We start from the raw sequence: 15,876 nt of genomic DNA, 5'->3' as shown, positions 1-15,876 counted from the left end.
CGTACAATATTGATTTTTACAATGCGATTTACTTTTATATTTTATAACATATAGTACTTATTTGCATGTGAAGTTTCAGCCCGCAGCGACTACTTATGAAAAATATTTGAGCGCGAGTGCAGCAGGGTTAAAAAAAAAAAAAAAAAAAAAAAATCGCTGCACTCCCGCTTGCGGATAATCGGAGCTTTAATGTATATAGCTATCTTGCTGTTGGACATGATAACACTTTCATTTCTTTTGCTAGTCAGGTATTATTACAACATTTTCTTGATTCCGTGGATATTTGTTTAACTAAGTCTCGTCCCTTCCTCGAACTCTCTGTGTAAAACAAAAATTGTCCTTATCTCAATATACCTAGGTACAACCCCAACCAAGGTCTCAGTTTCTTCTCCATTGTGGAGCTTAGTCGAAAAATTGGATGAAACTTTAGTTTTACTCTATATGTTTAAGAAATGTGTATTCATTCATTATTTTCTTTCCAACTAATATTCACTGTATGTTAAAATGGGTTGTTACCTCGAAGTAAGTCTGTTAATACACTATTTAAAAAAAAAATGAACTCGCTTTAAGATAACTTACCCTGGTAATCTGATCTGTTCAATCAACTCGCCGTGTCTATCATAAATACTGACAACTTGGTTGTACCCGGTGGTTGCCAAGTAGCCTCCACTCCCTCTTTGCCAGCAGAAGAAAACGTCACTTGGTCCATGGGGGTGGAACAAACTAAACACCAACTACAAGATAGTAAGTTACTTATGTAATTATCCATAGAAGACAATGGCACTACAGCTATTATTATCTTAACTCACGCTTTACTGTGTAAAAGCAACAGATACTTCCATTGGGGTCCATTTTATATTCTTATACAAATTGGATAAGAGCAACACTGGTTTTATTTTACACTGCTAGATTAACTACTTACTTACTTAATCCTAGTCTTACACCACTTGGATGTCGAGATTTACCACAGAGCTCGCCACTTGCTTGTGTCCTGCATCAGATCCTTCACTCTTTCCCATGGAATGTCGTGTCTCTTGGAAATCACTTCTATAGCCTTTTTCCAAGTTTGTCTTGACCACCCCCTTGATCTTTTCTTCCCTAACCCTCCTCATCTTGCTTCCCATGTTTGTTTTGGAAATCTTTCCTCCAGCGAAGTTGAACTTATTCAATACGCAACTGCATTGGTTGCCTGACGGTAAATCTACCCTTCTTTGTGTTTACTGCAACTTTTTTTTTTTTTTTTTTTTTTTTTTAAGTTTCTACTGCCTGTAGTTTTTGTTTCTCTCTCACACTTAGTACGCATGTCTTACACTCATAGGTAAGTGTAGGGACGTATACTGATATGTAGACCTCTGTTTTTGTTTCCTAGCTTATTTCTTTCTTCCCTAAGAATCCTCTATTGATGGCGCCATAAAGTCTGCTTGTATTAGTTATTCTGCAGTTCAGTTCTTCTTCTATCTTGCCGTTTCTGTTAATGACAACTCCGAGGTATTTGAATTTGTTGATTTGTTCTAGCTTTTCTCCTCCTAGGTGTATTATGCATGGTTTATTTGTCCTACTGATGCTCATTACTTTCGTTTTTTTTTTTTCTTTCTTTCTTGTTTACCTTCATATTTCACTTACTCAGTTCGTGGTTTATTACATCCAAATTTCTTTGTAGATTTGCTTGTGTATTTGCAAAAAAAAAAAAAAAAAAAAAAAAAAAAGAAAAAAAAGGGGGGGCTGGGGCAAATTCCAACAACCCTGTTCCGTAGGAAAATGATATGAGTACTTGACTGTCTTTCGATTCAAATCAGGATTGCTGGAATTTTCTCCAGCCCCGAAAATTTCCCTTTTTTTTTTTTTTTTTTTTTTTAAACAAAACCCACATTAAAAAATCCAAAAATATACTTCAAAACTTAGATTGAAATATTAACCTTAATGCGATTAAAATTACTTTCTTCAATCGGGTTTCTTAGTACCTGTCTAGTTCCAGAGTTGGCATAAAATATATATTTATCAAGAAAGCATCACCAGAACGGAATAACATTTAAAATAAAAAAATAAAGAAAGAAAGAAAAAGAATGCATCACGAATTTTGTGCTCGATCAAATTATCTGTAACAGTGCTCAACTATAATCTATTATATAGAAATGAAAAGGATCTTGTTTATGATCGTATCACGGGGGACACGGCTAAACCGTTCGAAACGAATTTTTGGATGTAGTTTAACCCGTACCTCGAGCTGTCTGTTTTTTATCGTTGTTTTAATTAAAATGTGTTCTCTAAGGAGGGAGCGAAGGGTCAAAATCTATCCGAAAACTTTACTATCTCACAATCCTGAGAAGTTAGGAAGATGTAAACTTGGTGTGTAAACTCCTCATTGAAAATAACTGGACCCCGTCCCAGCGTTTTTGAAAATTCCTTTCTAAGGAGAAAGAAAGCCATTTTCAATAATTTATTCCTTCAAATTTTAATCGACGTTGCCTATTCCCTGTGATTGCGTCACGCTTGAACAGGTTGAAATGAGTTTTTCACCACAGTTTGTACCTATCTCAAGTTAGGATTTCAGCATGTAACTTTACTTAAAGGGAGACACTAAGGGAGAAGAGAGTTTGAAATTTATGTTAAAAACAGAATACCTTATGAAGATTTTATAACTACACTTTCCTTGATACTCGTATGTGTATCCTAAGTAGGAGAGGAAGCTCAAAATTTTCCATGTACCTAATTCTCCCCGTGCGAAGAACGAGAATTTCAGCTAGTCTGGAATAAAAAACAATGGGCCTTATGCAGAGTTTTTCTGATGCGGGATTAGTGCCATACTAACGAGCTCAACTAATATATGTTTCCTGCAGTAGTCAGGCCTTTAGTATGACGCTAATCATATGTTGAAACTACTCTGCATAAAGCCCAATGTCACTCCTTCCCTTTGTTTTCGTAGTCGCGTATTAGTACAAATAATAAAATGTCTTTCTTCATGGGTCAGTCAATTACAGATCGAAAACATTTCAATAAAAAAAAAAAAAAAAAAAAAAAAAATACTATAGATACATATCATCTCAACACTAACGGAAATTAAATCGTGAAATTCCCTAATTCCTCTTACGTATTTGGTGGAGTATGCGACGTACAGTATAATTATCGTACTACAAAGACCCTTTAATCGTAAAATATATTGTAAGAAAGCTAATTGGCAACTAGATATGAAAAAAAAATCTAACCTTTCAGTTCTTTCACATGGCATGTTTTGAGAGAAAGTAAAGGAATCTTCAGTCTGGACAGCTGGCTCAGGGATTTGATTTCTATTCTAATTTGTAGAATTATCCATCTCTTTTACAAAATTGCCTACTTCCCTCTTTCTAGAAACTGAAATGTAAGCGAGTGCCAATGGTGCAAAGTGTGACCCATGAAACGCGGATGGAGCTTCAAGAATTCCCTTCTGTGAGATTTTTACTTTTACGTTTAGTTCAATGTCTCATAATAATGCACTACGGCTGAGGGAGATGGTGATCATGTGATAAATCATGTGATCTGGTGACATTACGAAAAAAGGAGCAAACGGGAAAAACCCGAGAAATTCCTTCATATTTTATTTGTTCACCACAAAGCCTACTCGAGACAGCTAGGATCGAACCAGATACCTGCGCTAGAGGTGAGCCATCTCGACCCTACAAGGGAATTCCATAATATTATGTGTACAATAAAACATAAATGCTTAAATGGCATTTTAACTAGAAATATGCTTTTAAATACAGTATAAAATTTAATAAAATTCAATTTTGTCTAATAAACCACAACTGTACCCAATAAAACCCAACAGAACTTACTGGGCGTTTTTTTTTTTTTTTTTTTTTTTTTTAACTGGGTTTTTCACAACCCTAATTGAAATTTATTTTTACCCTATAAAGTATTCCAAATATGATGAATATGGATAAAGTCAATACTAGTCCTTTGACCGAAGTCCCATTTGATCTACGCAGATAATATGTCAACAAAAAATGGAAGTCAATTCCATAGATCCTTTAGTATAATATCTTGGAAGTAAAATTGGCCCTGAAAATCGGATTTGTGAGCCAGGATTTGCCAGAAACTTAAGGAAGAAGGGAAAAAACGAAGAAGGAAAGAAAGAGAAGTTAGGATAGAAACCTGGAATATTCAGAGGTTTGCAGGAGAGCTTCAGATATTAATTGAAGAAACTGACGGATTAATGTAGAAGTAATACTAGTCATTTGCGTGGCTAAGTGAGCTAAAATAGCATCTACGCTATATACACACAGTATATTAGGATTTCCCAGTATTGGACTTTGTCCATCAAAGGTATGTGCTCTATTCACGAGACGAGGGAGAAAGCCTAATTTATGTTTCTAGTTAACTTTGTTTTATAACGTCAGGGGGATGCAAATTCGTAAAATGTCTATAGCGAAACAAAAAAGAAAACAAACTGACACATATTTAAAGTATTAAACTGGCAAATTTACATGGAATTACGGAAAACTGAAAGTCCACTAGGAAGTCAATTCTAATGAAAATCAGACTTTGGCTAGATAAGAATATGACTTGTTAGAAGTATGTGTATTTAGATGGAACAAAATATATACTGTACACTGGGGATATTAGCGAAGTTTTGAAGTTTAATAATAAAAAAAAAATTACTACTAAATTATTACTACACCAACACTGTTTTTAGGCCGTGTCTTCTGTACTAGTGCTTTTTTTTTTAAACACTCTAAAACTATGCCATGTATAACTAATGGAAGTCTTATAGAACGTCTCTTATTAAAAGTCTTGAGCTCATAGAATAAGGAGAACTGCTCCAGGACGTGTCGCCTTTATGAAGTTGAATAAAATAATTTCTCTGTCTTCTTCTACGGGTATGAGACATGGAACATGAAGGCTAGTGATAGAAAAGGGATCGATTAATTCAAGACGGAGTGCCAAACAAACAAATGAATCCATACTCAAAAACCTAAAAAATACCTAAACGAATCCTTTTGCCCACACGAAAAGAATACAATAGTATTTTTAGAGTACTTTGGGTAAGGCGTCCTAGAGACAATCTACAAAAGATCATCGTCGAGGGGAAGATTGAAGGTAAGACACCACGAGGAAGGACAATGGCCCGCTGGATTGCGCAAGTGAAGAGAATCTATCGCCTTCCGTTGCAGAGTGTCCTCAGGAAAGCCGAAAACCATACAAGATGAAGAAATCCAATCAAGATTACAACTTCAGATGCAATCAGTAAGGTTACGACGCTCAGTTATGAGTAACGCTTGGTGACGATGATAGAATTACTATGTCCGTCCGTCCTTCTATCTGCCAACCGATATCAGGAGTGGTTTACTGATATGGGTTCATCGTCCTAAATATATGTTTCATCTACGCCCTTATTCCAACTGAAAGTTGTGGAAATCTGCAATGTACGGTTTCAATGTGAATCATAACAGAGCAAAAACGAAGAAAGATAGAAACAAACTGCTGCTTTGATATGAATCCAGTATCCCAAGAATAGACACCTTATAACTATACAGAAACTAGCAGTGGTTGAAATCCACTGCAACGTTTGGATTCAATCTTGATCTCCTTACAGCAAAAGCGATAATAAGTAGCGAGAAGTTGTTTTCTGACCTAAATTTAGGGTCTCGAAAATACATTATATTCTCGTCCGTATCAACCTATTTCAAAACTACAATTCCCGGTTTTAATGTTAATTGCAACAGAGCAAAACACAATAAAAAGTTAGTGAGAACTGGTTTTTCGACATGGATTCATCATAAGAATTATCTGCCCTTATCACTTCATTAAAACAGGAGGTGGTTGAAATATATTGCAACTTCCGGTTTGAATTCTGATCCTCATAGAGCCAAAGCGGTAGTAGACAGCGAGAAATGGTGTTTTGATATGAACTTAAGAGGCCCAAAAATACCTTCAATTCGGCTCTAATCCCTCTCTTACATCACTGTGATATTTTGCAGACTACAGGAAACGATGTTCTGCACTATACGCTCACATACCCGGAATCGAACCAAGGGTTATTCGCACCAAATGTGATATTACTCGTCGACCAGGCCGTTTTGACACCTACTATTTTAATTTCTAGGTTAACTATATTGTAGATTTTGTAATTTATGAGGTGTAAAATTATACTCGTGAAATAATTCCAGGATAGGAAAATTCTGAAGATTTAACTTACAACTGGATGTCCTAAGACAGTAATATCAAAAATTCTGCTACATTAACGGTGCCCTGACATTAAGGCTTTCCACGGTCTTTCGTCATAGATTATTATTTCCCGTAGCTTCATCCTTGGTCTAGTGGCTAGCGCACATGAGGTCACATCTTTGACTCCCGGTGGGAGACCACCAAATAGTGTGGTGGAAACTGATCTGTGTGCCCAACAATTGCACCGAATACAAGCCCCCGGTCGTGGCTCGGGGCCCACGTTAATATTCGGTTGTCTAAAAAGTGTTGAGCCTTTGGAGGTGAAAATTGAGAAAAAATTTATTGTTATTTGAAAACATAATGAAACCACACATACACCATTTTGTTCGATTACCTTCGGCAATTTTCTAGCAACACCATAATCCCATTTATGTAGAACTTATGTGATTTTTGGTTAAAAAAAAAAAAAAAACACGTGGTTCTCACAACACAGTCAGAAACAAAAGATAGCCTGACAATGTCAGGTCTGGACTATACAATGGATACATTAAAACCTCCCAGCTAAATTCTCCCAATTTCTAACAGGCTGTTAAAGATGTATGCGATGTGATGTTGTTACGGTGATATATGATATCCTTTCTGTTGACCAGTATCGGCCATTTCTATTAAATTGCAACTTGCACTTACGCTTGCTGTTGACAGTAAAGACCCGTGTCTATCATTCTGTTCGGCAGCAGCAACTAGTAATGCACGATGCCCTTCCAATCCTACCAAATGTACAGTATAATGTTCCTGGGCGTCAGTGTGGGCTTTCCGCAGAATGTAGAGCTTCTTCTCGCTTCGCTAGGGTGTCCAGACGTACTGATTTTCGCAATACAGTACTGTTTATCAAAGAGCTGTCCTGCGTGTTGCGAAGACTTCTAGAAAATCGAGAAATGTCCTTCTTTTTAAAAATGTCCTGAGTTACCTTATTTGCAATATCTTCATATTTCATTCTTTGTTCACAACATTTTGAATTACTGACACTCATTTGCTGAATGATGAACCGCTTTGTTTTTTAACACTCCTCAAAGGATTAGCAAAGGAGAACAATCAAGAAACAATTGTTCTGCAATACGTTGTTTTTACTGAGAAGAACTTGTTGAGATATTGGTAAAGTATAGGAAAAAATTACTTCAAGTTACAACAATGATGCTAACCAAGTTAAGTATAAGTTCCCTCGTGCCGGTCTAAATTTTCTCTCATTCCTTAATATAATACCTTATCTTGGATTGAGTATAGCCCGCTCCCCCCAGTGATTTTTAACGAATCATAAGTGATTCTAACGATTCATACCAGTTCATAATGAATCGGAATCGCGTTATAAAGATTTAAGATGTAAATCTTGTGGTAAGGAAGTTTTAGTATAAGTAGTAGTAGTAGTAGTAGCGGTAGTAGTAGTGGTAGTTAGTAGCAATAGTAGTAGTAGTAGTAGTAGGAACGGGTTAGAAGCCCCGCAGGGGTTGGTTCGGTTCTGTTCTCAATATAAGTAGTAGTAGTGACTCTTCCAGTTCCTGTGACAAAGAACTGGGGGGAGCGGGCTATACACAAGCCGTTATCTTAAAAATTAATGTTAAATGAAATAAAGGCATGCATATTATTTCTGCACTGCGTATCTTGCTTCCGAACTATTTAACAGTTAATAAATGAATATCGGCATTTTGACATAATGTCTTTTTGTGATTCACTGGATGATCATCTTCAAAAGTTAACCCGTCCATGTCTTCATGTGATCCGTTCTAGATGTTTGCTCTTAGACTTCAGAAATAATAAAAAGATTTTAATGTATCTTTATATTAATGTGTTGCAGTAAATTGCGATGTATTACAATCCTGAATATTTAGGGATCATAAATGTATTAAAATGTCCGGATTTTCACGAGTTTTGCATGAAGCCCATTGACTACACAAATTCGCATTCAGTGCACGAGACCTAGGTTTGATTCCAGGAACAGGGCCTACGCAACGTTCGAATTTCACACATGAAAATATCATTGTTGTCTGACGGCAATTTATTATACAATTCTTATTTTAAAATGTTAAAGAATCATCAACCTGACCACAGAATTATTTAAATCTCATCTTAAATAACTCTCAAAAGTTCAATGATCTCTTTTGTAAAACAACAATAACTTTTTGTAAAGCAACAATAAATAAATAAAAATAAATTGATACTTATACTCTTTTAAATTAAAAAATTAAACAAACATATAATCGTATAAACCGGGCTATATATTTCTTCTTACCTTTTCACTTGACATAATAATGCACTGAAGTATTTGCGAAGCACACAATCTAATGGTTTCTGCATATTTTCTCACAACACATTACAATGAATAATAAACAGCTCATGAATAAATTCATTATTAATTCGAATCTTTATGAAACAATAGTCAAATTACAATTATATACCCTCTTTTAAACACTCTTATTAAAATGTATTTACAAACAACGAAAGTTTACATTTCACACGATCGTAAACAAACTTCTAAGTTCCAGCGGCATTTCTTAAAAGACTCGCTATTTGGATCTTGTTACGATACACTTTCCGACGTAAACTAGAGTGCTTGTCTAACAACTAGTGATCCAAGATGGCCTATTCTAGCCGGAGGTAAAAGGGGTTCCGTTATGGTACATTTGTACCAAAAATTTGCCGCTGTTAAAGGTAAATTAATGTAAGGTTATTTTACTTTTATATGCACTAGTTGCAAATTTATTTTAGTTTGATCTGTTTATACGTATCATCTCGAATAATCAAAAGCGGGATATCTATATGAACAAATTAAATCCCGTAGCATATATTTATATTCTTCCTTCAATGAGATAACTTAAAAAGCATTGTCGTTTTCCTATATGAAGTATTTTTGTTCTTATTGTGCAGAAAAATCGGGTTGACACACTGAATAAATGTTATTCTGAAAGTTTTTGATCATATTGCACACCGTACGTCAGTAACAATTTTCCCTCCCCTCTCCCTTGACACTGCATTTAAGTCAAATAAGAATACTATTGCACGTAAAATAAAGTGTTCAGTGTTAAAGAGAAAAGGATATCGTATTTTTTAATGTACAAAATGTATATCTAGATATTTATTTGGAAGTTTCTGTCTAATTTCAAAAAATTGCAGGTTAGGTTGCATATGAATACAGCTAATTTTTCGTAGGGTGTAGCAAAATTAAAATACCCAATACTGGTATACATTATTTTAATATTAAAAATGTGTATCGACAGTAAAAATAAATTTGTCACTCAGTAGTAGTACTAATAAAAAATTAAACTAAATTCACATTATTTTGGAATATGTAAAAATAAGAACTCAATTGAATATTTTTTTCTTGTCCGGTTTGCTTTGCCCTCTTATAATTAATGTAGGGCCTGTGTTTGGTTTAAGGGGAATATGCTTTTTTTTTTTTTTTTTCGAAAAATGTACAATTTCGCTCATTTCAGTTAATATTATTAGAGTGCAGATTTATTGTACGGATCCATACATAAATTCGGTGCATGTATACTTCTTTTTCAGTAAATCGAGATTTTGTATTTTAAACAATCATTTTTGGGGTGTGGACTTGCATTCCTCTGTACAGGTTCACTTTAGATGATTCAGTGTACGTACACGATAAGATTTACTGTGCAAAAGACACTCACCAACTTGTGCTAGGTGGACACTAAAAAGCACGAATGCTATTTAACCGAGTCAGGGTGGGAACGCAGCAGTATGGCCCGAGCAGTAGTGAAGGTGTTTATCCGTAGGGAACTACAAGTTATTATTTTGCCCACCCTGCCATCGTTCTGTTGCTTGGTAATATTGGCAACAGATATGTTAAAACTAAAAGTAAAAAACAAAACTGAAATACGTACCTTGTCTTGTGTATAAATATTATTTGTAAGACTAGATACCGATACGATTCGTAACTTACGTTTCGGACATTTCCATGTTATATACTTAATGGAAATATACATTTTATATACATTTTGCAAAAATGCTCACCACTGGAAATCAATACCCTATTAATCTTCTTTCATTTTTAGTCAACTTATTTTAACCATAAACTTACCATTTTTATGACTGTCTATTGTAATCTTGTACTATGCAATGAATTAAGAAATCATTAAATAATGAAAAATATGATTTTTTTAAAGAAAAATTCATCGCGTAAAATTGCAAAGTTCTTTACCAGGATAATTATTAGTAAGTGGAAACCGTGCAGTCCCAGTTCAAATACATGTTCTTAGAATCATAATATATCCATATCTTTCAATGGCATTTTTACACTTGCAGAAGGGAGAGCTCCTCCGTGGCTAAACGGTTAGCATACGCGCCTTTGGCGTGGGAGACCTGAGTTCGATTCCCGACGGGAGCTCATGTGGTTCGGATTCTACGTTAATCAGTAGGTCCACGTCTGATATAGCCTTGCTGCTGAACAAGCCGTTAAACTCAGGAAAACTCAACTTGCAGAACGGAGGGCTTGCGTTACTGGATGCCAGAGGCGTCTAGAAGGTACAAACTGGGGAGGGGGTCTAGCCAGAACTTAGACTATGATAGGTATATTATGAGCTTACTATAAACTTTCAAAAAATATAAATAATAACTTAAATTATTTTTGTTCCTCAAAAATTGGGGGAGGGGCTATGTCCCTCCGGCCCTGGCCTAGATCCGCCACTGCTGGATGCAGAAAAAAAAGGCTTATCTGTTATCGGTACAAATAGAGCGTAGTGCCAAAAAACCTAACAGGAAATACAAAAAGCACTAACCAACTTGTGGTAGGTATCTACTGAAGGCGAGAATAGTAGGATTTGGATTTCTTGGCTTTCGGCATCTAAGCCATGTTAGCCCGTCACGTTTTTGAGGGATGACCCCTTGGCGAGCACTATCCAGGAAAAGGGAAGGAAGCGTCCTGGGATTTGCCTAGTGTGAATCAGGAAAACCTCATTCATGATGGCTGGGCTGTAAAAGCTTTTTACTTTTTCGACCGAGTGTTCTCACCGGGAATCGAACCTGGGGCCGCTCGCACCGAAGACAAAGTGACAATGGTATCTAAACCACACAGGGTAGGAGTAGCGAAACCTTTGCTTAGCACAAATATTAGATTATTTTTAACAGGTCATATCGTAACACATCTTATTACTAACGGTTACAGATGTTGTTTTCGCGCACCCCATTTTGGAAGATTTACAGATAAGATTCAATTCTTTGCATGAAAAAAGTGTTTATAAGGAAAAAATTTCTGCATGCATCATAATTAAATACAAAGTAATATACCTGCATTTTAGGCGTACAAGTCTATCGTTATTAGTGTAAAATCATTACAAGTGCTTTACGATGGATCAAGGGCGCTGATCCAGCCCCCCCCCCCCAAATCTCATGTGGCCCCCCTTATTGTATTTATGAATATACAATATTTGGCATAATTTGAATGCAATTTGTCTTAAAATCTTTATATATATATATATATACCTTCTGCATCTAAATGGGCCCCCCAAATTTATAGAGAAATCGGCGCCCTTGCGACGAATAAAATAAGTGAGTGTATATGAAAGATGGCTCTATTAGATGCTATTTCCTACCGGCGGCATGTTTCTGTACAGTATACAGGACCTGTATTTTATGTTTACGAGTGCAGCGTTATTAATATGAAACCTTGACAAATGCTATTGAAACTCATACCATTGCCAAAATCAACTTCTTTCCACTACCCTCGATTGCGCGCATACTTGCCATCGCAGGCGTGCCTGGTCTCTTCGGACACCCCACGCTGTCCCACCAGCTTCGCCCCACACTGATCCGGATAGATAGAATTTTTGCTTTTAGTGACCACCTACCACAGGTTGGTTTGCGTTTTTCACTAGCATTACACATCCGGAAACCATATTTATACGTAAATCGTGAAAGAACCGTAATTTTTCAGCAATTAAATCTACTCTTGTGGCCCCTTTGAATTTTATCTATGCCAAGTAAAGTATTTTCATGTCGCCCAGTGGAAATCTTTTAGGGAAAGAAATAATAAGAAAATTGGTGAAAGAACTATAATTTTCAACAACTCTTTCTAGTGGTGGGGCAAAAGTAAACCTGTACATACTAATGGAGCTTGTAGCATAAAAAGCGATCAGCTTCATGAACCAAGCTATCTTTGGTTAGGATATTTTTTCCACACCTGCACCCGACCTTTTCAAAGCATTTTAATATTTTTAATTTTATTCCGTAATTTTATCCCAGTGGTGATTTTCAAATTCATTTGATGAATAATTGTTTCTTTTGTGCTGTTCCTCTATTAGCAATATTCCTGTAAAGAGCTTTTATTTATTTATTTATTCCATAAGCATTTATTTTTCTCATATAATTATGAAAGTAATATTATCTCAGATGTACTGAAACGGGCCACTTCCCAAGACACTTTTCCTTTCTGCTGAAAACTTTCGGGAATCTGGTTTTTACACTAGGCAACCCAGTCGTCTTCGCTGAGCAATCTGATCGAATTGACAACAGAAAATAGAACGTCTTTCAGATCAGTTGCCAATCGATTAATGGCTTTCGACCAGCATGCGATTCAATCGAAATCCTGTTTACACAGTCGATTGAGTTGAAAGTGACGTCAGTTCAACTGAATCGACCACAAATCTACTAAGTGTAAACGCCCCAATACAGTATAGATGCATCGTACCCAGTCCGGTCCAAATCTATGTGGTCTGAAAAACACCGAACGCAAGAATGGGGAATGTGGCTGTTCTGGGAATATAATTAGCGTACCCCAACAATAAGCCGGAAATTTAGGTTTTATTCCCGGCCCAATCCCACATTTTTCACTTTGAAGTTTCATTGTATATTGATGTTAAGAATTGGCTATACCTAAGATTCGGATATTTATAGGGGCCGCGGTGGCTCAGTGGTAGAGCGTTCACCTCTGGTGCTTGGGGTCCCGGGTTCGATCCCAGCCCCCGCCAAGTGAACTTTGTGGTGGACAAACACCGTGTGCGTGGGTTTTCTCGGGGTTCTCCCGTTCCTTCCCACTTTCTTCATTCCATTCATTTCTCATAATCACCGTCTCCTTTAGCCTAACCGGCATAAACGTGGGACGCAAAAGTCAAAGATTTCATTTCATTTCATTTCGGATATTTACATGTTTTTACTCTAAGGTAATATTGATATGCTGTCTTCATATGTATCCGTTACAGCTAATTTAGAACTGAAATAACTGCATATAAATCAGGGTTTGCCCAAGTGGGCTCAGTCCGAAAAAACCCGGTGGTTTTTTCTGGTTGGACCCACCTGAAAAAAAAAAAAGCACTTTAAAACCCACCTGGGTTTTTGACCTATTTGTTAGTATATTATTGGTACAACTAAGGTGATCACATTGTAAGTGATTTTTTTTATCAAATTTTAAACTTTCCTTGGGCGAATTAGAGGCTCTCACGTTAAGGTATACAGCAACATTCAACATAAGACCTTTATAAAGCTCTGAATGCACTAAATGAATTAAAAAAAAAAAAAAAAAACACCTTGAGATAGTTATAGAACAAATTAATGTATGGATTATGCTTATAGCCTATTTGAAGTAAAATAAACAATTTTGTACCGGTACTTTAGAAAATATTTTTCGTGAATAGTATGCTCGTCGGCTTGGTGACACCGAGGGACATTATCACTCATACGTTTGACGGGCTTAAGGTCATAGGTGCCGGTATTAATAGTACATATGTAAATACATTAGTAAAACTATTAGTATTATTTCTTACCTTTGATGTAAAACGCAAGTTTCTTCACCTAAAATTTGGTTTTCCAACAGTAACAGTTTAGTTCAGTCATTTGTTGCTACTCTTCAAATAAGCATTCTGTAGAATCAACACCAGCAATAGCGTAAAAATTTTTGTCAAACTTAAGAGGCTTAATGCTCGGGGTTCCGAAGACTGTAACGCTTACTATTTCAAGTGCTGAGTTCAAATTCCCATACTAGTGGAAGTTTTGATGTACACGCCGTGGAAGAAATGCTCGGGAATTTTCCGAATTAAACGCAGAAGGATCGGAAATGAAAACTTCAACAATAAAACTATTTATTTTACCCTTGAGCCTGCCATACGTCAAAAAAAAAAAAAAAAAAAAAAAAAAAAAAAAAAAAAAAAAAAAACGGGAATGTCCCGTTTTGGGGCCCGAGTGTCCCGCGTCTCCGTAAATTTAGTCGGGACAGGAAAATGTCCCGCATTTTAACTCCGTTCCATTTCTGCTATCAATATCAATTTATTCGAAAAGTGAAAAACAAAAAATTCTGACATTGGTTGGGAATCCTGTATTTACTGAATGAACAGTACGCTGTTGCATGTAACAGTTTCTAGGAAGTTATTACACCATCCTGTTCGACTTGATAGCGAGCGACATTTGCAATGCTACTTTTTCCATTTCACTTGATGAAAACTCGGATACTCTCCGGATTAAAAAAAAAATGGCTTTGAGTGTTTCTACATTTACAAACACAGGGCAGATGACTAACCTTTTCTCCAACAACACATTAGATAAGTTAACAAGAATTATAATCTCTTTCAGAGGCTAGAGGCACAGAATTGTGCTGTGGTCCAGGTCTTAGAAAAATGTAAATCTGGTCCTGACAATCACACACGACACAAGGAGAAAAATAAGCTTTTCATCAGATTAAACTGACGAACGTAATTTTGGCAAATACAGCCATGTAAATAAATATTGATAAACGCGCGAAAAATATTGAAGGTAGATTGTACCACTGATTTAATAATTTGCATATTGTTTTCCTGTAAAGCATTTTTATAGCACATCTTAAGTTTTTAGGCATCTTCAGTCTGTACAGTTAATTGCAGGATACGAACAGAGAAGAGCAGCTGCTGCTTAGTGAACTTTCGCCTAAAATGAAATCTTTTAGTTTTAGTCTCACGGTTATGCCTGCTATGACCAAGGTGACGGTGATGATGAGAAATGAATGAAATGACGGAATAAAGAAAGTGGGAAGAAACGCAAGAATCCCGAGAAAACCCACGCACAAGGTGTTTATCCACCACAAAGCTCACTTGGCGCGAGCTGAGATCGAAGTAGGAACCCCATGCACTAGAGGTGAACGCTCTACCACTGAGCCACCGTGGCCTATTATACTTTTGTTCATAACCAGACTACAGTTCATTGCATTGTGTTGCAAAGTTGAGGGGGCGGGGGGGATCTGAGGTGTCCCGTATTCTCATGGAGAAAATATGGCAAGTTTGTTTACGCTGGAAGATATTAATTTCATATAAGACATTTTAAAACATTTTTGTTTATTTCATACAACGTGAATTGTATCTTTGTTTTCAATTAATAGACCCCTTTTGGTATTCATATTTGGCGAACGTCAGTCAGGCTTCTGGATGACTTGATCTACATTTGTTCGTTTGTCTGCCGAGCTCCTTCATGGCTATGTGGTTAGTGTATGCGTATTCTGCGTGGTACCAGGGTTTGCTTCCCGGAGGGAGCTCGTATGGTTCGGATTTCACGTTAATCAGTAGGTCCCGTCTCATATAGCCTCGCTGCTGAAAGGGACGTTAAACACAAAATCAACTCAACTCGTTTGTCTTCCCCTACCACACACACTACAGGGTACAACTTTCTGCCTTTTAAGTTAAAATTTTCAGAGTAGAAGCACGAGACACACTAAATTTCCTGTATAGATTTTGGCGATATACCAACGTAAAATATCAAAATGGCGGC

The 15,876-nt window shown here is 36.4% G+C and overlaps 2 protein-coding genes across 7 annotated transcripts in view; one reads left to right on the top strand and one right to left on the bottom strand.

Annotated features, from left to right (window-relative positions):
• Positions 1-8,700, bottom strand: part of Oseg6 (intraflagellar transport protein Oseg6) — a 138,385-nt gene extending 129,685 nt beyond the window's left edge. For all 4 annotated transcript variants that reach the window (XR_014130670.1, XR_014130669.1, XM_081751732.1 and 1 more), the window contains exons 1-2: positions 8,426-8,700; positions 580-734 (exon numbers count right to left, since the gene is read on the bottom strand). Coding sequence is in view for 2 of the 4 variants with exons in the window: in XM_081751732.1 (XP_081607858.1) it covers positions 580-734; positions 8,426-8,440 (170 nt within the window). In the remaining 2 variants the exon portion in view is untranslated. The remainder of the gene's footprint in view (positions 1-579; positions 735-8,425) is intronic.
• An 11-nt stretch (positions 8,701-8,711) lies between these two features.
• Positions 8,712-15,876, top strand: part of Ac13E (Adenylyl cyclase 13E) — a 99,152-nt gene continuing 91,987 nt past the window's right edge. For all 3 annotated transcript variants that reach the window (XM_081751736.1, XM_081751735.1, XM_081751734.1), the window contains exon 1: positions 8,712-8,844. The gene's annotated coding sequence lies outside the window, so the exon portion shown is untranslated. The remainder of the gene's footprint in view (positions 8,845-15,876) is intronic.

This window comes from Thermobia domestica, chromosome 3 (genome assembly GCF_964235325.1).
Source record: "Thermobia domestica chromosome 3, izTheDome1.hap1.1, whole genome shotgun sequence".
NCBI classification, from domain to species: domain Eukaryota; kingdom Metazoa; phylum Arthropoda; class Insecta; order Zygentoma; family Lepismatidae; genus Thermobia; species Thermobia domestica.
The sequence above is the reverse complement of the archived record's forward strand: the minus strand, read 5'-3'. Positions and strand labels throughout refer to the sequence as shown.